Consider the following 25289-nt stretch of genomic DNA (forward strand, 5'->3'; position numbering starts at 1 on the left):
TCTCTGAAATCACAGGTTTGGATTAAAAAAATGTTTCTGGTAGTTTTTTTTTTAATTAGAGGGAAGAAAGAGATTTGTCTAAGAGTAGAAGAAAGAAAATCAATTGGGATTAATAGAGAAAATAACAGAGGCACTACAGTGTAGTGGATAGAGTTGGCCTTGAAACTAGGAAGAGCTGGGTTTGAGTCCTGCCTCTAATACTAAGTCACTTAAACTTTGAGTGCTCTAGTCAGCTCCAGGTCTCTTAAGTTATGACTCTCACCAGCATTGGCAGGAGTTTATTGCTCTGCCAATGAAATTAGAGGTCTCATCCCTATGCCTACAGAAAACAACTTGGGAAACTACAGGACACCTTACTTCATGAAACTTATAACAAAAATTGTTTCTGCTTTCTTTCACGATCGCTGTTGGTTTCTTTTGGAATTTTGCAGACGTTGCTATTCCAATCAGCTAGTATCTGATCGCTATGTCATGCCAGAATCTTTTATCCAACCTGGCCATCTCTGTTGTATAAGGAGTTCTGAGCGTAAGTGGTGGTACCGAGTCATTATTCATCGAATTCTTGGGAAGCAAGAAGTTGAGGTGTTCTACACAGATTTTGGAAATTTGGGAGCTGTTCAGAAGTCCTCTCTGAGATTTCTCAAGTAAGTTAACAGATCTGACAGGATGAGTTTGGGTATTAGAATGTCCAGACCAGATAGGCCTGGAAATGCATCCTCTGTGGGTTCTTCTCAATTTACCTCTAGACCTGTACATTTCTTTACCTGGACCAGACTTTAGGGAAAACACTGTTACTGTGTTTCATAGATGTATTGCCAACAGGATCTATTTGCCCACTTGCCTTTGTGTCTCTCCTTCTCCTTTATTGAATGGATTATGAGGTTAGCTCCCATTGGATTTGCTTTTTGGGGAATGCTATAATCAACCTCATTAAATATACAGGGCTAAGACTATGAATTTTTTTAGAAGTATGTTAAGTGTTCATGGATTTGGATCTCTTTTATAGGTGTTGCTACGCCAAGCTTCCTGCTCAGGCCATTCCTTGTTCCCTGGCTTGGGTGAGGCCCAAAGAGGTATGTGTATGTACATAGCTTATTCTAACATTGTACAATTCTTCATTTGAAGAACAGTAAAACTTACTTAGACTAACTGGGGCTCCCTTTCTCACAGAAGATGTCTAAAATTAATTTCTTTAAAAAGTCTGAATTTAAAGCACAAATATAAGAAATTAAAACTAGATCAGAAAAGTTAGGCCTTGAGATCTGCTTTAATGCATAAGAATCTAGAGCTGAAAAGGGAGTCGGATCAAATTTTATAGATAAACTAAAGACCATGGAGGTTAAATGACTTGTCCAGTGTCAGCAGCTTCTCAGTGACAGGAGCAGAGCCAACACAAGTCTTCTGACTCCCAGTTTAGTTCTTTCTATTGTATTGCAGCAGGTATTTTCAGTGCCTGGAACATAATAAACCCTTAATAAAGGACTTTTTCCTAATAAATGTTTGTTGTCCTTTTAAGGAACTATTTTTCCTTCTGAATTATCCTTAGTTTGGTATGAATTTCCTAAAGTTACAAACAGATTGTACCTGATGAATTCATCTCTTTATGTTGATGACCTACTGGGAGTAGTGCTATCTTTTGTTTATGGAAAGGAAGAGCATGATTAACATGGCTCTAAAGTCACAAGACAGTGGCTACAGATACAGTTTCACTTTAAAGTGCATTTTTTGCTATATTTTTCTTACCCAACTCTAGACAAATAGAAGGAGATGCACAGTGACTCACCCATAAATCCTTTGTGCTAAATCTCACTGGTCACCTCTGTTTCAGGAGCATTGGACACCCCAAGCAGTATTGCAGTTCCAGAAGCTGTGTAGCTTCAAGCCATTGGTGGGGGTAGTGGATGAGTATGTTGATGGAGTCCTCAACCTCTTTCTGTGTGACACATCCTCAGATGAAGACATCTATTTCCATCACGTCCTGAGAGCAGAAGGCCATGCCATTGTCTGCCGAGAAAATGTCCCATCTAAGGTAGACAGTTCTGTCTGTATTTTATATTGCAGAATAATTAAAGACTCAGTCCAGAAGGTTACTTTGTCAATCTTAACTTAGATGCAGCAGTGGAATTTCTACTTTGCTCAAGTGAAGATTTTCAACTGATGACAATCTAGATGGCATAGTGGATGGAATGGATACAGCACTGGTCCCAGAGTCAGGAAGATTTGAGTTCAAATCCAGCGCTAGACACTGGCTTCATGACTCTGGGCAGGTCACTTCATCTCTGTTTGTCTCAGTTTCTTCAATTGTGACATGTGGCTCTTAACAGCATTTATCTCCTAGGGTTATTGGAGGGATCAATGAGATATTTGAAAAGCTCTTGGCACAATGCCTGGCACAAGTCGGAACTATGTAAATGTTTATTCTCTTCCCTAGGGACCTCAGATATTGTGACCTGAAGTAAAAAAAAAAAAACATGACTTATGTGCTGTTTCCCACACTGATTTTACTTTCTAAGCTATAACTTCCTGTTTGTTAAGTGTTGATTTTAAATAGGCATTTAATAGTTAGGGAATTATGCCATTGTTGAGAAATCCCTTAAATCGGCAAAGAAATTCTAGTATCCTAACATTCTGTACCTTGAAAAGTATGAGGTCTATTAAATATATTTTTCTACTTGAGTTGTAATTTTTTTACTTGACTAAATTGTGTGTGTCTTGTGTTTAAATCCTAGGGTTTCAGAAAGCTCAACCCCTTAACCTTGTATACACAATGCAGTCCAAGGCCTGAAGAACCTGGTTTGACAGAACTGGGTCTTCCTTCCCGTCAGCATTATTTTAAGGAAGACCGAGAAATAACAGGCCCAGAAAATGAATTGGTATACCTGATAGGAAACTTTTTTTTTAAAAAGTACCTTATTTGTTAAAACTCATCTACATGAAACTTTTGTTCTAATCTAGCTACTTTCTTCATTCTCATTCCTAGTCTCCCCCAACCTTTGCAAAATTCTTATTTCTTCTCTTCCAGCAATCCAGTAAAATGCTTCCTCTGAGATCCAGCTCATATCACTTCTTCAGGAAACCTTAGGCTCTAGTGGCTTCCACTTATTGGTCTTTTCTTTCGTAGTTACTATAGCCGTGCTAGGGTCTATTACATAAGTTAGAGCTTACTTCCTGGTTTCATTCTCATTCCATGCAAGAAGGTCTTAACTGCTACCAAAGTAGAATGATACCACAGAAAACATACTCGACTGGGAGTTAGGAGACCTAGGTCCTAGTCCCAATTTTATGACTTAAATAGCTTTGTGACCCAAGGAAATCACTTAACAGCTCTGAGCCTTAGTTGGGTCAGTTCTGGTCCTACTGCTGTCTATCTAGCTTTGTAGTCCAAAATATACTTTTTTGGTCTTTGCAAGGCTTTTTTTCTCTTTGAATGTATCATAAAAATGTCTCTCCATATGTTGACAGAATACTTGTAACTTTTGGTGTTTAAGAGAATAATGTAGATTATCTGTGTAATTATTTAGGATAACTTTATAGATTGGTAGAAAGAAAAAGAAAAAGGCTATTTTTGACCACAGTGGTACTGTAACATGCTTTGAAAAACTTTAAATTATGATCGTAGCATTTATATGAATATTTACCTCCACATTTTCTAAAAGCAAATTTTATTTTTTCTTTTTATTTTGACTTTCCATCAGAGTTAATGTTTGGGATCTGATGTTTTCTGAAAACTGAATTTAGTTTCGCATTGTTGCTTTAATATTGAATCATAAGGACTTCATTACTTTTGCCTCACAGTTCTAATAGCCTTAAAATTGCACAAAATTGACATTATCATTTCTATTGATGTGAAAATAAGGCAGTGGCTTATGGAAGGAGAGTCAGTGTATAATCTTTTTTTACTCCTTTTAAAAAAAATTATTGTTGTGAACTTGAGGACATAAAGAAAAGAATTATATAAGTCTATAAACTGTTACATATGGTAATATTTTATATATGTATATATGTGCACATATGAATTTGAATATACACATGTGTATTTGTGTTGTATGAGACTGTAAACTTATTTTACACAGTTTTAAAAAATTTTATATGTGTGTGTGTATATAATGTATGTCTATGTAAAATTAGCAGTGTCTAATTCTGTGACTCATAGCTCAGCAGATAAAATGATGTGGTTTGGAAGCCATGTCTCCTTGGTTGTGTCTCAACTTCCCTTTCAAAATTTTAAGTTTCCAAGAAACTATATCTAAGATATGGATGGATGTGATTTCTCCCTCCACCTAAGATTCATTTAGACATTCACCTGACAATAATTTATGGTTCCCACTCCATAAGTTGATTTATTGTAGCTGATGGCAGAGAGTAAAGTAAGAAAAAAAAACAGTATTTGTTCCAGTGCAGTATTTTTCTAGTTTGGAGTATTCTGTGGGCTTCTTATTTTATCGTATTTTATATTTTTAAAATAAATGTTGCCCATGATGTGAGCAGGTGTAGAAAAAATATGAAATTGCTTTCCTTTTCATGTCTGCTAGAGAAGTATTGGTGACCAAAAGTCTGTCAGTTACCTGGAACCTGAAGCTGAGGTGCCATTTCTGGGTTCAGACGTAGTTTCATCAGAAGCCCAAGATGAGGAGTGTAAAGAAAACCAAGAGGTACCTCCCCAGACCCCACAGAACTGAATTCAGAAAATGAGGTTGGAGGAGGGAGTTTTTCAAAACAGAAAAGTTTAATAAAGTGTTAATTGAAGGGGAATGAAATGAGAAACAGCTGTGTGAAGTGACTACTTATAATGTCTCTGGATAATCCCCAGAAGCACGAATTGCAGATCCTTTAGTACAGGATTTGGAGAATCAAGAAGAGGTAGTATAGTACAACCCTGCTGTATTCCTTGGTGCCTTTTGCACAGCTTTTTGTTAAAGTTAAACAAAATAAAACAAAAAATGTTGATTAAGAAAGTCTTTAAGCAGTATGGACTTATGTGCGAGGCCTGAAAGGAACAGTAAATCGTAGTTGGTTTTTATTTCTTTCACTTTAATTCCTTCTCAGCTAGAGTATCCTATTGAGATGCCATACCTTGGATCACTGTGTATAGGTGATGATGTTTGGGATGAAAACTGGCTGGCTCTACAGACTGACAAAGAGAAGAGAAATGAGAATGCCTCACTTTTATTTACATCAGGACTTACTGGAAGGAAGCAGTGTCAGCCATGCAAAGAATCACTGCAGAAGGTTAGAGCTTTGGGAGAAAAGGACACATCTCTACAGAGAGACGGATGTTTAAGTTTAAGCCCAAGGTCATGTGGATCTTAGGATTCATGTATACTTAACCTAAATTCATAAGACCCTGTAATAAATTTTCTTTATGTCAACAACAAATATTTTTATACAACTAGGTCCTTTTACTATTTCTTTGATCTCTTTGAGATACAAACCTAGAAGTGGTATTGCTGGGCCAAAGGGTATGCACAGTTTTATAGCCCTTTGGGCATAGTTCCAAATTGTTCTCCAGAATGGTTGGAGTAGTTCACAACCCCACCAGCCATGAATTAGTCAGCATTCGTCATTTTTCTTTTGTTTCATGTTAGCCAATCTGATATGTGTGAGGTGGTCTCTCAGAGTTGTTTTAATTTGCATTTCTCAAATCAGTAGTGATTTAGACAATTTTTTCATGTGACTGTTGATAGCTTTGATTTCTGCTTCTGAAAACTGCCTGTTCATATCCTTTTATCAAGTGGGTAGTGATTCTTACTTTTATAAATTTGCCTCAGTCCCCTATTATATTTGAGAAATGGGGCCTTGATCAGAGAAACTTACTGTGCAATTTTTCCCCCAGTTTTTTGTTTTCCTTCTGTAAAGGCAATGGGAAGATCTTCCCTGCCCATTTGAGTGGGCTTCGGGAGCGGGGCTTTCAGGGTCCTGGGGGGAGTGGGTAGGAGTGGAGACAATGGAAGCCTGTGCTGGGAGGAACTTGCTGAAAGGTTGGAGCAGAGATAAGAGGCAGTTGGTGAGGCAATTGGAGAGAGCAGTTAAGAGCTGAAGGTGAGAGGAAGCAGTCAGTTAGCTGGAACACAGCTTGGAGATTGCGGCGGAAGCAGCAGTGACTGCGGCCAGCACTATGAAAAGGCAGGACTGACCCTCGTGGAGACCGGAGAGTGCTGAGCAGGGGCTTGAGGACAGCGGGTTATCTTCTTGCTGGAGGGCCCTGGCATTGGGGTGGGGGGAAAAACCAGTATGGCTTGGCTGGCTGCCATAATGTTTTTCTGTGGCCTCCTGGTCACTATTGTGATATGGGCATACTGGTTTTGGAAGATTCTTGCCAGGAAGTCAAACTGGGAACACAGGTCTGTGGGTCTGCTACTTTTGAGTTTCAATAAATGTTTTAACTCCTCTGCCTTTTACTTAGAGAATTCCTTGAATCCTGTGATTCTGGACCATTCAGGCATATTCATGGTTATCTTTGAAGTCATGAATTCTGCTTTACTGATATACCTTCTAATCAAAATTTTGTGATCAAAATTATCTATTTCATGTCCCATAATCCTCTTATCCCTTTTTTGGTCATAAACTTTTCCCTTATCCATAGATGTGACAGGTGTATTTTTCTGTGTTTCCCTAATTTACTTATGATATCACCCTTTATGTCTAAATCATTTATCCATTTTGACTATATCTTAGTATATTATGTGAGGTGTTGTTCTATGGGTACTTTCTGCTAACCTGCTTTCCAAATTTCCCAGAAATATTTGACAATATAGTACGTTTTTACCCCCAAAGCTTGGATCTTTGGGGTTATTAAACCTACGTTATTATAGTTATTTACAACTGTGTATAGTGCACTTAATCTATTACACTGATGCACCACCCTATTTCTTAACCAGTGATCTGGAACTGCTAGACCACCTTGCTTCACATTTTTTTTCATTGATTCCATCGATGTTCTTGACCTTTTGTTCTTTCAAATGAATTTTGTTATTTTTTTCTCACTTTATAAAATGCTTCTTGGTCGTTTGATTGGCATGGCACTGAATAAGTAAATAAATTTGGGTAGAACTGTCATTTTTATTTTATTGCCTGGGCCTACCCATGAGCAAATAACATTTAACCAGTTATTTAGATCTGTCTTTATTTCTGTGAAAAACGTTCTGTAATTGTGTTCCTGTAATCCCTGGGCTTGTCTTAGCATGTAGACTCCCAAGTATTTTATGTTGTCTTTGATTATTTTAAATAAAGTTTCTCTTTCTATCTGGCTTCTGGGTTTTGTTTGTAGTATATAGAAATGCTGATGATTTATATGAGTTTCTTTTATATCTTGCAACTTTGCTGAAGTCGTTAATTGTTTCAACTAGTTTTTTCGTTGATTCCCTAGGACTTTCTAAGTATGCCAATCATATCATCTGGAAAGAGTGATAGTTTTGTTTCCTCATTGTCTATTCTAATTACTTTGTTTTTTTTCCTTTTATTACTATAGCTAGCAATTCTGTTATGATATTAAATAATAGTGGTAATAATGGACATCCGTGTTTCATTCTTGATCTTATTAAGAAAGCTTCAAGTTTATCTGCATTATAGATAATGCTTGTTCTTGGTTTTAAATAGATACTACTCATCCTTTTTAGAAAGTCTCCACTTGTTCTTATGCTTTCTAATGTTTTCAATGGGAATGGGTGTTATACTTTGTCAAAGGTTTTTTCTACATCTGTTGAGATAATCATATAATTCTAGTTGTTATTGTTGTTCATATGGTCAATTATGCTGATAGTTTTTCTAATACTGAACCAGCCTCACATTCCTGGTGTAAATCCTATCTGGTCATAGTGCATGATCTCTGTAAAATACTGCTGTAATCTCCTTGTTAGTGTTTTATTTTAAAATTTTTGCTTTGGAAATTGAGGGGATGACCATAAGTTGGGTTATGGTTGAACAAGTTGTGGGATATGATTATTTTTTTTGCTGTGGTATCTGTAATGTTGTTGTTGTTTTCTTTTTTTTCTTTTCTTTAAAATTAGCTTTTTTATTTTTAGTTGACAACAATTAGTTTTACATATTCTTGAGTTTCATATTTTCTTCCCTTCCCTCCATTCCCCCTCCCTCCAAGACAGCATGCAGTCTGATATAGATTCTACATAAACTCTCACATTAAACTTATTTACACAATAGTCAAGTTGCAAAGAAGATTTATGACCAATGGAATGAATCAAGAGAGAGAAGAAACAAAACCAAAAAAGAGGCCAAAAAAGAGAGAGCAAACACTTTGACTCAATCTGCATTCAGATGCCACAGTTCTTTCTCTGGATGTAGCTAGCCTTTTCCATCACGAGTCGTTTGGAACTCTTTGAGCTTTGCATTGCTGAGGAGAGCCAAGTCTATCAGAGTTAGTCATCACAAAATCAGTATGTCTGTGGTTGTATATAGTATTCTCCCTGTTCTGCTCTGCTCACTCAGCATCATATCATGTAGATCTTTCCAGGTTATTATGAAGTTCGTATCTTCGCCATTTCTCATAGCACAATAGTATTCCCTTACATTTATATACCACAACTTCCTCAGCCATTTCCCAATTGATAGGCATCCCCTTGATTTCCAATTCTTTGCCACCACAAAAAGAGCAGCTATAAATATTTTTGCACATACAGGTCCCTTTCCCACTTGTGTGATCTCTTTGTGATGTACCCTTAGGAGGGGTATTGCTGGGTGAAGGGATATGCTCATTTTTATAGCCCTTTGTGCATAGTTGCAAATTGTCCTTCAAAATGGCTGGATCTGTTCACAACTCCACCAACAATGTATTAATATTCCAATTTTCCCACATCCTCTCCAGCATTTGTGATTTTCCTGTTTTGTCATGTTAGCCAATCTGACAGGAGAGATGTGGTACCTAAGAGTTGTTTTGATTTGCATTTCTCTAATCAATAGTGATTTCGAGCATTTTTTCATATGCCTATATATCTTTAATGTCTTCCTCTGAAAACTACCTGTTCATATCCTTTGACTATTTCTCAATTGTGGAATGGCTTTTATTCCTATAAATTTGGCTCAGTTCCCTGTATATTTTAGAGATAAGACCTTTATCAGAGACCTTTGTTGTTAAGATTTTCTCCCAGTTTTCTGCTTCCCTCCTATTCTTTGTTGCATTGGCTTTGTTTATACAAAAACTTTTCAGTTTAGCATAATCAGAATTATCCATTTTGCCCTCCATAATGCTCTCCATCTCTTGTTGGGTCATGAATTCTTTTCTTTCCCATAAATTTGACAGATAAATTATTCCATGCTCTCCCAAATTGCCAACAGTATCAGCCTTTATTCCTACATCATGTACCCATTCTGACTTTATTTTTGTATATGGTGTAAGACATGGGTCTATGCCCAGTTTCTGCCATACTGTTCTCTAATTTTCCTAGCAGTTTTTATGAAATAGTGAATTCTTAACCCAAAAGCTGGATTCTTTAGGTTTATCAAAGAGTATATTGCTATAGTTGGTGACTTCTGCGTCTTGTGTATCTAACCTATTCCACTGATCCACCACTCTGTTTCTTAGATGGTACCATGTAGTTTTGAGGACTGCTCCTTTATACTACAGTTTGATATCTGGTATGGCTAGGCCACCTTCCCTAGCATTTCTTTTCATCAATTCCCTTGATATTCTGGACTTTTTGTTCTTCCAGATGAATTTTGTTATTATTTTATCCAGCTCTGTAAAATAATTTTTGGGTAGTTCGATTGGTACAGCAGTGAATAAATAAATTAGGTAAAATTGTCATTTTTATGATATTAGCTCAGCCTAACCATGAGCAGCTGATGTTGTTCTATTTAATTATATCTGACATTATTTGTTTGAGGAGTGTTTCCTAATTATGTTCATATAGGCCCTGGTTTTGTCTTTGTAGATAGACCCCCAAATATTTTATAGTCCCTACAGTAACTTTGAATGGATTTCTCTTTCTGTCTCTTGCCGTTGGGCTTTGTTTGTAATGTATAGGAATGCCAAGGATTTATGTTGGTTTATTTTATATCCTGCAACTTTGCTAATGTTGATTATCATTCCAAGCAGTTTTTTACTTGAATCTCTAGGATTCTCTAAGTAAATCATTATATCCTCTGCAAAAAATGATAATTTAGTTTCTTTTTTGCCTATTCTAATTCCTTCAATTTCTTTTTCTTCTCTTAATGCTAAAGCTAACATTTCTATTACCAAATTGAATAATAGGTGTAATAATGGACATCCTTGTTTCACCCCGGATCTTATTGGGAATGCTGATGGTTTTAGGTAGATGCTATTCATAATTTTAAGGAAGACTCCATTCATTCCTATGCTTTCTAGTGTTTTTAATCGGAATGGGTGTTGTATTTTGTCAAAAGCTTTTTCTGCATCTATTGAGATAATCATATGGTTTCTGCTAGTTTTGCTATTTATATGATCAATTATGCTGATAGTTTTCCTAATATTGAACCAGCCTTGCCTTGCTGGAATAAATCCTACCTGGTTGTAGTGTATTATTCTCATGATAAGTTGCTGCAGTCTTTTTGCTAATATTTTATTTAAAATTTTTGCATCAATATTCATTAGGGAAAGTATTCTATAATTTTCTTTCTCTGTTTTGACTCTTCCTGGTTTAGGTATTAGTACCATATTTGTGTCATAAAAAGAATTTGGTAGGACTCTTCCTTTGCCTGTTTTCCCGAATCGTCTATAAAGTACCGGAATTAATTGTTCTTTAAATGTTTAATAGAATTCATATGTAAAACCTTCTGGCCGTGGAGATTTTTTCCTAGGGAGTTCGTTGATGGCCTGCTCAATTTCTTTTTGTGAGATGGGGTTATTTAGGTAATTTACTTCCTCTTTGGTTAACCTGGGCAATTTGTATTTCATAAATATTCATCCATTTCCCTGAGGTTATCAAAATTATGGGCATACAGTTGGACAAAATAATTCCTAATTATTGTTTTAACTTCCTCTTCATTGGAGGTGAATTCACCCTTTTCATTTTTGATACTGGTATTTTGGTTTTCTTTTTTTTTAGTCAAATTGACCAAGGGTTTATCAGTTTTAGTGGTTGTTTCATAAAATCAGCACTTAGTTTCATTTATTAGTTCAAAAGTTTTCTTGTTTTCAATTTTATTTATGTCCTTTGATTTTCAGTATTTCTAATTTGGTATCTAATTGGGCATTTTCAGTTTGTTCTTTTTCTAGCTTTTTCAGTTGCATGCCCAATTTGTTGATCTCCTTTTTCTCTATTTTATTCATATAAGCATTTAGAGATATAAAACTTCCCCTAAGAACTGCTTTTGCTGCATCCCATAAGTTTTGTTATGTTGTCTCATTATTGTCATTCTCTTGAATGAAGTTATTGTTTCTGTGATTTGTTCTGTGGCCCACTCATTCTTTAGAATTAGATTATTTAGTTTCCAATTAATTTTTGTTTATCTTTCCATAGTGTTTATTACAAATAATTTTTGTTGTGTTATGATCTGAGAAGGATGCATTGACTATTTCAGACTTTCTGCACTGGATTGTGATGTTTTTATGCCATAGTACATGGTCAGTTTTTGAATATGTGCCATGTACTGCTGAGAAAAAAAGTATATTCCTTTTTATCTGTATTCAGTTTTCTCCAGAGGTCTATCATATCTGCCTTTTCTAAAATTCTATTCACCTCTAACTTCTTTCTTGTTTATCGTGAGGTTAGATTTATCAAGTTCAGAGAGGGGGAGGTTGAGGTCCCCCACTAGTATAGTTTTGTTGTCTATTTCTTCCTGTAACTCCCCTAACTTCTCCTTTAAGAAGTTGCATGCTATACCACTTGATGCATATATGTTAAATAATGATACAGCTTCATCGTCTATGGTGCCTTTTAGCAGGATGTAGTGTCCTTCCTTATCACTTTTAATTAGATCTATCTTTGCTTTTGCTTTGTCTGAGATTAGGATTGCTACTCCTGCTTTTTTTTTTCTTTAGCTGAAGCACAATACATTCTACTCCATCCTCTTGCTTTTACCCTGTGTGTATCCCCCTTTTACAAATGTGTTTCCTGTAAACAACATATTGTAGGATTATGGTTTTTAATCCATTCTGCTATCTGTCTCCATTTCATGGGAGAGTTCATCCCATTCACATTCACAGTTATGATTACAGCCTGTGTCTTTTTCTCCATCCTGTCTCTCCCCACCCCCCGTGTTTATGCTTTTATTTCTCCCCCTTCTGCTCCTCAAAAGAGTTTTGATTTTGACCACCACCTTCCTGTACAGTTAAGGTTCAGATTCACCTGGACAAAACACTCTGCACTCCAAGAAGCCCGAAAGTGTTTTTTTCTTTTATTATTAAAACACAGGTGAAAAAGATGGAAATTGAAAGTAGCAGAGAGGAAGGCTTAAGAATAATGATAGCAAGGCAATTACTAAATTAGAGGAATGGCTCGAGAGACAGGGCTCCAACCGCCTTGTCACCATCGCACAGGCAAGTACTAAAATCAACATATTTATAGTCATCACTGATGCGGGGAAGCACCAACACCCGATCACACAAGCTGGGGAATCCCAGGGTACAGCCGTCGGGGTCCCGCTCACGAAAGTCCCAGGCCAGACATCTCTGCCATGGGTGAGATTCCAATTTGGGGTCTGAATCTTATGGCATATATAATACTGGGAACAAAGAAGGCATCAGGGCAGATGTTTTTGGCAAATGCTGCATCTTAATGCAAGGCCCTGAAAGGAGGCCAATCCCTTCAAGGTCTCCAAATGCAGCCTGTCCTTGGAGTGGCTAGTTCCCAGGACACTGGTCCATCTCAGGGTCTTGGCCAGGACCCAGGGAGGAACCTCCTTCTTGTGCTCCCAGGGCTTTCTACTTTAGGAGATAAGACTTGTGCCAGATTTGCAATTGAGTCAAGTTAAGAGGGGGCTAGCTTTGCAATTGAATCAAGGCCTCGTTTTGTATAATCTTATGTACCTAAGAGGGGTTAAATCTTACCCCTTCATTTCCTCAAATTACCCTCCCTCTTGATTTCCCTCCCTTATCTTACCCTTTTCTCCTTGCTACTTCTTTCCTCCCTTCCAACCACCTGCCCTTTCCTTTCTCCTTTCCCTGCCTGCTGTCTGTAGGACAAGTTTGATTTATGTACCTTTCAGAGTATGTTATTCTCTTCTTGAACCAAAACCGATAATAGTAAAATTCATACACTACTCTTCTCCCTCCCATCTTTCCCTTTACTATATTGTGTTTTTGTACCTCTTCATTTGATGTAATTTAGCCTTTTCTATTACCTCCTTACCTCTTCTCCCAGAACCCTCTCTTTACATCTCTTAATTATGTTTTTTATCCTTATATCAGTTATTTTATACTGATACCCATAGTCTATGTGTATCCCTTTCAATTGTCATAAAAACTGTACTATTCTCAAGATTGGCATATATATAATCCTATATAAGTATGTAAACATTTGGCCCTTATTGATTAACAAGGTTTGTGGGGTTTTTTTCCCCCTGTTTGCCTTTTTATGTCTCTCTTGAGTTTTGTATTTGAAGATCAAATTTTGCATTGGGTTCTGGCCTTTTCATTAGGAAGGTCTGGAATTCCCTTATTTCATTGAATGTCCATCTCCTTGCCTGAAAAATTATGCTCAGTTTTGCTGGGTAGTCGATCCTTGGTTGTAGTCCAAGCTCCTTTGCCCTTCAGAATATCATATTCCAATTTCTCCGGTCATTTAATGTCATTCCACTGGTCATAATTCTTCTTTACTACTTGACTCTTATGTAAATAATTTTAATGCGAAGGTTATGTAGAACATATATCAGATTCCATGTCCTGTCTTGGGGATTAGGGGTAGGGGAGGGAGGGGAAGAAAATTGGGTAACTCTCAAACGTTGTGAAACTGAGTGCTGTAAACTTAAAAATAAAAATCTAATTACAGTATAACAAACGGAAATAAATAAAATCAAAGGAGCCATAAGAAAGTTTTTTTTAATTTCCCTCTGCTATATAGCCATAGAGAAAAGTCTTTAGTAAGTTCCTCCTTCATGATAGTCAAACTTAAAAGTTGCATAAAACTGAAAAGATCTATTTTAAGAGTTGCATTCACTTTTGTGTCTTCCAAGTAATTCACTTAGTTGGCTTGAACCTGTAAATAAACTCAATAGAAATGAGTTATATTTCAACCAGGAAATGTTGATGGATTTGTATCTAGGGAGTTACAGTCAAATTGCTGAATTTCCTCTTACGTGATTTCTAGCAAGGTTGAGAATTTTTAAGCAATTTGAATGTAACATTGGAGTAATGAATAGCATACATGTCAGAAAGGAGAAATAGGATAATATATTATAAGCTGAGTTTTCCATGCCTGTCACGACAATTTATTATTTTGTTTAAGATATACAGCTTCTTTTTTTACTTTCTTAAAAGACATTCTCCTTCCTAGTTAAGGTTGTACTTGACCTTATTTTACCTGCAATTACTATTTTTCATGTAGAGATGGTGTTCTGCTGCTGAAGAACCACGGAATGCTGCAAGGCAGCATTCAGAGTCAGAGAATGATATGAGGATTGAACTTAAAACATCAAAATTCCAGGAACAGGGTGCTCAGGAAACTATCACTGACACAGCCAAGAACCACAAGGTCAGTACCTGGTATTGTGACAAGTTTGAATATCAGCCTGTGGAACACTTTGAATTTTTTTACAAATAAAATTCTCGCTAGATCTTCCCTCTTTTGCAGTTGACAGAAGAGATGTTAATACGGAAAATGTAAATTTGATTTCACATACAAGTTACCGAATGTGATGTTTTATGATTTTAATTGCGTAGGTCTCTAAACCATTGCATAAATTAATATAGCTGACAATCTCTTTGAAAGCCAATTCAGGCCTGGCATTAGAGAAATCCTCAAAAAATCAGAACTAAATACTTCTGGGAAAGAAGAATGATCTCTCCCAACTTATTCCAGCTTGTACAACTGTCTCTGGCTTGTAACATTGTTTAGTTTCTGTCATTATGCTTTGGTGGAAGACACTAACCTTGATATAAAGCACAACTAATTGATATTGTTCAGATATGTCAGAGTCATCTTAAAAGCAGTTGCAAAGTGTTTGTGATTAAAGAGGGTTTATAAGGAATACTGCTTAAAGTCAAAGCAACTTAAGAACTGGAAGATTTAGGAAGGATGGGTTTCTTATGATTAAACTCTTCATAAATCAGACCAATTCATGAGGTGAAATCAGTGAAAACAGAATCATAGTCTACCATATATAGCAGACTGCTTCAGAAATATAGATTGCTTGAGAACAGAATTAGTTTCAGAGCAAAACAGACATACAGACTGATTGTGTGGTTTTATAATGGCATGTTATATATGGACTACCAAAGGTCTCATCAGAAGCAGAAATGCATAGTGAAACAATTAGATCCCAATTTTAAAAAAGATAAACAGTCAACAGACATTAAACACCTTACTGAATGCTGAGCACTGTGCTAAATGCCGAGATACAAAAGAGGTAAGATAGTCCCTGCTTTCAAAGAGCTTACAGTCTAACGGGGGAGACAACAAGCAAACAAATACATACAAACTGTATACAGAATAAATAGGAAACAAGAGAAGGAAAGCATTGGAATTAAGAGAGATTGATAAAGGCTTCCTATTAAAGATGGGACTTAAAGAAGCTAGTAGGTAGAGATGAAGAGGGCGAGTGTTCCAGGCATGCAAGACAGCCAGAGAAAATGTTCAGAGCCAAGAGATGGAGCGTCTTGTTGATGAAACAGCCAGGAGGCCTGTGTCACTGGATCCAAGAGGATATGTTGGGGAATAAGGTGTAAGAGGACTGGAAAGGTAGGAAGGGGTTTGGTTATGAAGGGCTCTGAATGGTAAGCAGAGCATGTTGTGTTTTATCATGGAGGTGATCGGGAATCACTGGAGATTATTGAGTAGAGGGATGACATGGTCAGACCTGTGCTTTAGGAAAATCACTTTGGTGGCTGAATGGAGGATGGACTGGAGTGGGGAGACCCATCAGCAGGCTGTTGTGGCAGTCCAAGTGTGAGCTGATGAGAGCCTGCGCAAGAGTGGTGGCAGTGTGAGAGAAGGAGGCAAATTGTAGAGATGCTGCAAAGGTGAAATCGATAGGCTTCATCAAGAATAGGTCATGCCATACTACCATTATTTACTACGTTGAAAAACTGATAGATGAGAGAAATGCTGTAGCTATAGTTTACATAGGTTTTAGCAAAGTGTTTGATGCACTATCTGATATTGTTGCCGTGAAAAATGGTGAGATGGAGGTTAGATGAATTTGGAACTGGTTGATTGGTCTGTCAAAAAAAGTTTTCTTAGAAGGTAGTATCCAATGAAATGGTCCTGTACTATTTAACTTTTTTATCAGTGTCTTGGATAAAGGCATCCGATGGCATGCTTAGTACATTTGTAGATGAAACTATTGGAGCTGAGAACACAGCTAAAACTGGTTGACAACATCAATATCCAGAAAGATCTTGACAGGCAACAATATTGAGCTAAATTTAATAAGAAATCATTTAATAGGGTTAAATGTAAAAAGTGTTACATAGGTTCAGAAAATCAGTTTGTCAAGATTAAAAAAGGGGAGCATGGTTAGGCAGTTTGTCTGAAACAGTAATGGGTGTTTTAACAGTAAAAGCTCAGTATGAGTGTAATGTAGAAGCCATATAAGCAGATGCTATCCTGGGCTGCGTCAAGAGAGGCATGGCTTTCTAGAATAAGCAGGTGACAGTCCCCTTGTAGCTATCCTTGTTAAACCACATTTTAAGGTTTGTGTTCATTTCTCGGTGCCAGAGTTTAGGAAGGATGTTGATAAGCTTTAGAATATTAAGAGCAGGGCAGCCAAGATGATGAAGAACCTTGAGTCCATGCCATGTGAGGATTAGTTGATTATCTGTGTGACCTCATCAGAAATGAGAGGGTTGGACTAGATGGTTTCTGTAGTTCTGTCCAGCTCTAAATGTATGATCCTCTGTTTAGCTTGGAGAAGAGAAGACTTGGGGGAGATGGTAGCTCTCTTCAAGTATTGGAAGAGCCACCACGTGGGAAAAGATATTAACCCTATGGGGTACAACTAAGAACAATAATTGCAAGTGCCAAGAGACAAATTTAGGCTTGATGTTAGGAAAATCTTGTTAATAATTAGAGCCATCCATACGTGGAATGCGGTGCCTTCGAGTTGGGGGCAGGTTCCTCTTCATTGGCAGTCTTCAGATGCAAATGACCACTTGCCAGTTGTGTTGTAGGTATTCTTTTTAGATTTTGCGTTGGACTAGATGTCTGCTGTGGTTCCTTTGAACTCTAAAAATTTGTGATTTTTTTGTTGTCTTTGTATCCTCAGTGCCTAATACACAATAGGTACTCAGTAAAATATTAATTGAACGTGTCGAATTGAAATGTCAGGCATAGATTAAGGAATGACAGATAAAGCTTTCCTGTTGCAAGATAGTTGTGTGAATCTAAATTAAATATGTTGGACCTGAAACAAATGAAGACTTAAAAGTTGTCTATGTTTTTTTTAGGGTTTGGAAAGATAATGGTAGTCAGTGACTGTTGCTGGATGATTCAGAGTATTTTGTTGATTGATAAGATTATAGTAGTACTTAAGCTAGTTATTTTTGTAAAGGAAAAAAAAACCCACTTTTGCATATATAGGCAGTATTTATTTTCAGTTTTAATCATACCCTTGATTTGATGGCAGGGCAAAATGGAGGGATCTAATTGATGGGCTACTTGGGTGCTTGTGCTTGGACCCTAATTCCAGCAGACTCTTCTTAGGTGTCTGTGCCTGAACCCCAATTCCAAAACTACATCCAGCTCTAAAATCACCCTAGCCTCAAAATACTGTCTCTCTAGCTCAAGGGCAGCATGCCCCAGCAACACATTTATCTGTACTCCTTTCACAGTAGGCATCCCTGTGTACTGATAATTAGCTGTGCACTGGGTCATGACCATATTTACTACTTACTGACCTTACTGATATGTATCCTAGATATAGTCAAATGTGTACTCTCTTACATTTATTTTGTCTAACAAGACATTTGATGAGAGCCACCTAGATATTCCCAGTCAGCCCTGACCATTAGTTAACTTAGTGATGCTTCACTGTCAAAACCACTTCTCCTAGTAGTCCCCGCCTTGGGCTATTTCCCAGTGAACTCTGGGTAATAAGCCTGCTCAGTAGATACAAAAAGTGCATGTTCCTCTAAGAACTGACCACCCCTTAACCACTCCCTAATCCCACCCCAAAACACCTACTTGACATGTTTCACCCCCAAATCTCTTATAAAAACTTTTCCTGCATCCCTGTAAGGTTTCAGTTTACCCAAGAACTGTTTCCTGCTGTAAAGCATAACCATAAACTTTTGCCAACTTGACTTAAAGAATGCTTGAGATGGTGAATCCATTCCGGTTGACCCCGACCCTCTCCAGTACTTGGGTCCTTGAGGGGTACTCCCCTTCAGTGACCCTGTCTGGGAACTCCAGTCCTGGGAACTTTAGTTTTGAGATTCCTGAATCCCTAGGTTTTTCTCCCTCAACATGATTCCTGTGCTACAAAGTGTTCTTAGAAATGCCCAGTTTTTTCTATAATCATTGAAAGGAATGGAAAAGTGGAGGGGATGTAATTCTGCTTATATGGTGCTAATTTTAATTTTTTCCCTGTCCCCCCATTCTTTCTAATATAACTACAGCAACCTTAGAAGATCCATCAGATTCTTCCACGCCTTCCAAATCATTGGAAGAGTTCTACATCTTTCTGATTCATTTTCAGCGGTCAGCAGAATTAAACCATCTTGAGCCTGGTCGTGTTCAAATGCTGCCAAAGCAAATCCAGCTTACTATAGCAGCACTTACCTGTAATTTACTTCCCACAGTGGTTGATTCCCAGGAGAAGCACACTGGTTTAAGTATGTTTAAGTACTCCCTTATCTGCAAATGAGTGACAAATGTAATGTTGTATTCTTGATCCTATACTTGTTAGGAATCCTAGTTCTCTTTTCATAGATTCATGGAATCTTAGTATTAGAAGAAATATTAATAATAATCTAGCCCAGCCACTCACCCAATGCAGAAATCCCTTAGAGATTATCTTCTGATTTCTGTTTGTACTATTCCATTGATAGGGGATTCATTATTTTGCAAAGTCAATGAGTCATATTTTAATCTGCTCCAGTAGTTAGGTTTTTCATAATAAAAGAACTTTCCGTCCGATTTTTACTTATTGGTTTTGGTATCTTTGGAGACTGCAGCTTCTTCCACATAATTATCTTAAAATTTTTGAAGGACCCCTATTTAGTGTCCCTTGTTTCTTACTTCCACTCTTCCAGAAAAATCTTCAGGCTAAGTATACTTGGTTTCTTCTGCCATTCCTTATATAAAATGCTTTCCAAATAAGCATCATTCAGGTTGCTATTCTCTCAGAGTCTTTAATTTGTCAACGGATCTCTTAAAATGCACCTAAAACTGGACACAATGTAGTCACATATAGTCTGATTATAATTAGTAAAAACACATGGTAGAACTTTGTAGGGTCCAAATAAATCTATATATTTCTATTAATGTAGACTAAAATTGTGAGGAATTTCTCAGTAGGAAAGTCACCTTGTTGCCTCACTTTAATATTGTGGAGTTTTCATATAAACTGAAATTTTCAGGTCTTCCTTCACTACTAGGAAAAATTTCCTAACATAACTATCCAAAAAAATGAAATGGGATGCCTTGGGAGGTGGTAGATCCCTTTTCACTGCAGGTCTTAAGCAAAGGTTATATGATTACTTGTTAGAGATATTGTAGACAGGATTCCTGTTCACATACTGGTTGGACTACATGGCCTTTGAAGGGGTGTCTTCCCCTTCTGATACTGTAAAGGCAGTAGACAAGGAGAATAGGTAGGAGTTGAGGGACCAGAGCTTGTCTAGTGTGAATAAAGTACAGAAGCAGAGAAGGAAACGGAAATAAGGACAAGGCATTGTAACCAGAGATGGGAATTTCAGAGTCTGGGGTGACTGAGGTCATGGAAGTTGAGGTGGATGATCTAGGAGGCTAATTTGTTGTACAGTGTGAATATTGGAAGTTTACTAAAACAGAAGGAGAAGGGTTGGGTTTGAGAGCAAAGACCAACCCAACTAGGTGCAAAACTCGCTGAGGAAGAAAGGGAAAGTGACCTGGAGGTTGGTAAATGATGACAGCAAGGATTTAGATGGGGTTTTATTACCAGATATTCTGAACTTCAAAGGTAGTAGAGAGCTTGCTGAATGATGATGGCAGTGGGGTACCCTATTTTCCCTTAGAGACTCTAGTCAAAAATCATCCTTATCTTTCATCCAAATTTTTAAAAAAATCTTTCTCTAAGTCTAGAGTAATTGAACATTACTTTCCTTCACCATTACTAACTACAAAAGGGTAGGTTCACTTTTATCACAAAGATTTCTATCACTCCCATATCACTAAACAAGTCTTCCTATTTGGCCGGAATTTTATGCAGGGTATTGCTTACCTTTGCTGAAAACCAATTTATTGATCCCTTGGCAACCAGAATGTAGCACAGTGACTTGCACATAATAGACACTTGGTAAATGTTGAGTTGAACCAAATATTTGCATGTTTTAATTTTACCTTTGGACAGCCTGGAATTAGAATAAGAATATATTTTTGAAGGGATCCATTTGAATGTTTATTTTGTTTATAGTAGGAAAAAGAAAAGTTGAAGGACTTCTGTGAAATCCTACTTCAACAATCCAACTGGTCTGTAATTTCATCGATGTGGGTAAAAACCCCTCTCCCTCTTTTCATCCATTCCATAAATCCTCCTGGGTGGCCTACCCAGTGTTTGACATAAATACATTTTATTTTTATGCTTATTTTCCTTCTGAAATATGTTCTTATGCTTTATTTTCTTCTCAGAGATGTTACTCCAGGAAATATGAGGAATAAAGATTCTTCCAGCAACCATGGCCTTACAGTGTTCAAAGATACCACCTGTGCCCAACAAGGATCCATGGAACAGATCTCTTTTATACTCTCTCTTGATTTTGAAGTGTTAATTCAAGGCTCCTTCCCTTATCTTCATTGTCTCTGCCACTATATTACAATATTTTCTGTTCTCAGTAATAAAACCTGTATTCTATGGAAGCTTTATTTTTGGCTTAGTTTACCTCACTTTGATTTTTAAATTAAAGCCATATATTTTGTAGTATAGGGAAATCTCCTGAAGAACAACATAAGACTCTAAAACTTTAGCTGTCTTCTATAGCTATAGCCAGAAATATGTAAACAGAAATCTAGCAAGAGTTTTTAAGTGGTACAGCTTTAGCATTTATAAAGCAAACATATCCCCTAGTAAGCCAGCCAGATTCTGTGACTTGCTTTTTGACATTCCATTTAGTTCTTAGAAAAAAATAATATTTATTGAACCGGGCTTCTGAACTAAGTAAGCAATGCTAGTTGACTATTCATAGTAACACATCATATTTTCTCCCAAATTGACATCTACTTTGCAGTTTTTGAGAGGATTCTTATTTCTCCACATATTCTTCCCTGCTCACAGCGGAAGCTATTCAAGAGATGGAAGAGAATTTGAAACAACTTGAATTACTTTGTTAGTTGCAAGGAAAAAAGCACTATTTACACCTGTTGGATGGCTCTTTCTATGACTTCAAAGGAGATTTTTAAGCCACAGGTCAATTAGGTTCAACTCTGAACATAGCTTGGAGTAATTTAAACCCCTTTCCATCCGTTTTATCACTAAATATCTTATGAGTGGAAGGAATTACTTACATAAATATGATATTCCATTTAAACAAGATTATTGTTTACCCAAACTTCTTTCTTAAGAGTTACATAGTAATGAAAAAAGGCAACCCAGTTGCTTTGGATGCTGATAAGACAGAAGTTTGAAATGCTTAAACATGTTGTAAAATTTGAAAAAAAACATTTTACTATTAAATACAGTGTCATTATCAGGATGATGGTATGCCCATTTTTTATGTATTTTTTTTTAATTTTAAAGGTGGTTAGCACAGCTGACTAAAATGGACTAGCATTGGAATTTTAGCAACTGTACACTAGAAAAGTTTTGTGAGTCAAAAACAATATGAGTCAGTGGTCAATTAATAGCATCTGTGGTGTTGTGTGACCATTTGGACATGATTTGATGTGGGTGGGAGAATTTCCGGTGTGTAATGTAGGTTTCAGTAGTTTTCTGAATGTAATAATGGGTTTCCAAGGGTTGAACAGCTTAAAGAATGATGATCCTTAGAATTTTTCATGTGAAAAAAAGAACCAAGTAAGGAAAAGTACTCATTAATTTCCTCTTACCATCTATAGTATCTAATTTCCTCATCTGTGTTTTTAGTGCTTTATACTTCGAGATAACTGATGGTAAATTTTCATCCACAGATAAAGTTCATAAAGCAAAGGTTCATCTGCTGAAATTACTGTCCTTTAAATAATACAACCAAATTACCAGGAAAAGATCTGCCAAAATGTGAAGTGGTTTTTCTTAGTAATAGAATTAGCTCTAACCCACACAAACAAACTTCACAAGTAGGCAGATTAGATGATAAAGCAAAGACATATGTTTATGGGCCTTATTATAATTGGCCAACTTGCCATTAGCCATATGTGGAGAATCATTTAGGGCCATTCAAAATTAATCAGTGTCAACATACTTTGAAAGAAGACAACCTCTGATTTAAGCAGAATAAACAAGAAAGTCAATCATGAGAAGGTACCTGTGAAACATGAACTTCTGAGTCCTTTCGTTTAACTTTGGAGAGCCGAATGATTACCCTTTACAGCAGGAAGTATAATTGTGACTTGACCTAATAAGCAGAATATTGACGTAACACTTGGAACCATTTAAAAGTAGGTAATGCTCTGGGTTTTGCATATGAGCAAAGAGGCATGGTTTTTGGTTTTGGTTTTGGTTTGTGTTTTTCTTAGGCTATACTGCTACTCTGTTTTAGGAGCTGATGTGATCAAATTTCTTATGTCAGGAGTTAACATAATAGCATCACCTATACCAAAAGCAGGGACCCCTAACATTTTTTTTCTGGAAAGCAACTACTGTTCTGAAGCCTTATGTTCTTTGGGGAGTATAAGACATAGTGCTTATGAAGTATGATTCTGGACTGGTGGTTAGGGTACTGCCAGGCAAGCCACAGGAAACAGGGCAGGGGGAGCAGTGCCAAGTGTGGCATCAGTTTTAAACTCATCAGGTTCTAGCTACTTTGTCCTTGAAATACTCATTCCCATGTAAACCAGGAAGAGCCTGGGAGCATCTGAAATCACTGATCTCCCCTTCTCTTTCCCTTGAGTCATGGTTCCTTCAAGCCTGTATTTCAGATTTCAAATTCAGAAGTTGCAGCCTCATCATGAATCTTTAGAGGGCCAACCCTGGTGAAAGAAAAAGAAGGGAATATGCTTAGGAAAACTTTGTGTTCTTTAGTACTGACAACTGAAATAACCAGACAACTGTATGTGGGGGTGTTTTTTTTCAGCCGAAATGTGAACGAGATTATCATGAGTCAGAAACCAATGTTCAACCAAGGAATAACGACCAAAAATTTTATGTAGCAAAACTTTTCCAAGATTTTGAGAACTGTTTCTATAGAGGTTAAATTCTTTTTATCCAGCAAGTAGTAAGGCAATTCCACACCATCATGCCTCATTCTGAAATTGCTCTCACTTAGCCACCAAGTGTGCATAGTTCTTCAGTCTGTAATTTCAGCTCAGCACCATTCCTGATGACTTACATACCAATTGATACATTTTACCAATTACTAAGGAATGCCTTGTAAACTTTCACTGAATGTAAATAGATGGATCACTGGGAGAAGCCTTTCTGTTCAGCTGATTGAGCCCTGTAGATGAATAAAACTTAACTGTTTTAAGTCAGTGATTTTTCCAGTGCAGAGACTAGTTCCTTTTATGTGAAATTAGAGTCTTGACCATAGACCAAAACAAGCTATATAGAATGTGTCTCCAAGATGAAGCTCATAGCTTAATTTTCTTGGTTGTTGCATAGTGATAAAACATTGACAGCGTTCTGCTTGGGAACAGGGCTCTTTCTGAACTTGCGAAAATGGGTTTTCTAGAACCAATTTTACTTGAATTCTACTTTATCTTGGCATCGAAGAATTATCTTGGATGAAGAAGCTGAGAGTCTCCTGATTCAAAAACGGCTATGTCTTACTTTTCCTGCCCTAACACAAGGCTTTTAGGCTAGGTTCTAAGGGAAAGTTATTTGTGTTAAGGAAAGTCAGGTAATGTTGGTATTAAAGCTGGAGGGTAGTAAAAGAAAAGATTGCCGTACTTGGTGTCAGGAGACCTGGGTTCAAATTCTTGCTCTGCCACTTACCATTTGTAGTTAACGTGGTGTTGTTTGATCTCTCTGAGTCAGTTACCTCTCTGTAAATTGAGAGAAGCTAGACTAAATGACCAGTTCAAAGTTCTTTTGATTTCTGGAGTTTGTCAGTAACATCTTGGTTGATTTTATTCCAGACCTCCAAGTTTCATAGAATGTCACATTTATTCTCTTAGGAGTTTTCAGCTATTTCTTTTATAATTAGCTGTTAATTTAGCAGGCATTACAATTTTATTTGTCTGTAATCCAAATACAATAGCTAAGCAAAATGGAGAAATTCCCTTTGGCTTTGTAAAAATAGAATTAGTGCCTCACTTATCTAAACTACATTTTTGGGGACAGTAGGCCTCATCTGCTCTTCATTTTCAAATTAGTTGCCTATTTAAAAATCTTGTTAATGACTACGCCCTCCAATGTCATCTAAAAATTATTTGTAGATCCATATCTTTGAAAAGGTTTGAAAGATTTCACCTGATTTTCTTCCCTCAATGCCTTGAGCAAGTAGACCCCTTTTATATATTAACTTCATTTAGAGTTTGAAGGGATTGTAGATCCCATCTAGTCTGGCCCGTTCTTTTAACATGAAGAACCTGAGGCCCAGATAAATGAAATGAAATAAAGTGCCTGAGATCCCAGGACTAGTAAGAAGCAGAGTCTGGAGAGGCGCCCAAGGCCTCCAGCTGCAGATTCTGCACCTGTGGCCTTTACACACCTCCTTGAGTCCCTGATTACATTTTCAGAGTCCTATCATTTGCATAGTTTGCCTTCTATGTTCAGTGAATGTGACTGAAAAGCTTGATTCAGAAGCTTCAGTCTGTCTTTCACCTTATTCCTGAATGGACTCTCCATATCCCAAGGCAGAAGAATCACTAATAGATAATTCCCATAGTAAAAATGTGTACTTAGTGTTTAAAATCTCTTCTAATTGC

At 37.0% G+C, this 25289-nt stretch overlaps 1 protein-coding gene and 1 pseudogene across 1 annotated transcript in view; one reads left to right on the forward strand and one right to left on the reverse strand.

Annotated features, from left to right (window-relative positions):
• The window catches only part of LOC118833239 (tudor domain-containing protein 5-like), a 55378-nt gene extending 34249 nt beyond the window's left edge, over positions 1 to 21129 (forward strand). Inside the window, exons 10-17 of the mRNA XM_036740603.1 lie at positions 432 to 644; positions 1007 to 1073; positions 1829 to 2029; positions 2730 to 2873; positions 4533 to 4652; positions 5047 to 5229; positions 14457 to 14603; positions 20898 to 21129. Coding sequence (XP_036596498.1) covers positions 432 to 644; positions 1007 to 1073; positions 1829 to 2029; positions 2730 to 2873; positions 4533 to 4652; positions 5047 to 5229; positions 14457 to 14603; positions 20898 to 20927 — 1105 coding nt within the window. The 3' untranslated portion in view covers positions 20928 to 21129. The remainder of the gene's footprint in view (positions 1 to 431; positions 645 to 1006; positions 1074 to 1828; positions 2030 to 2729; positions 2874 to 4532; positions 4653 to 5046; positions 5230 to 14456; positions 14604 to 20897) is intronic.
• LOC118833242 overlaps positions 1 to 25289 on the reverse strand; it is a 632463-nt pseudogene that overhangs the window by 510723 nt on the left and 96451 nt on the right.

This window comes from Trichosurus vulpecula (genome assembly GCF_011100635.1).
Source record: "Trichosurus vulpecula isolate mTriVul1 chromosome X unlocalized genomic scaffold, mTriVul1.pri SUPER_X_unloc_6, whole genome shotgun sequence".
NCBI classification, from domain to species: domain Eukaryota; kingdom Metazoa; phylum Chordata; class Mammalia; order Diprotodontia; family Phalangeridae; genus Trichosurus; species Trichosurus vulpecula.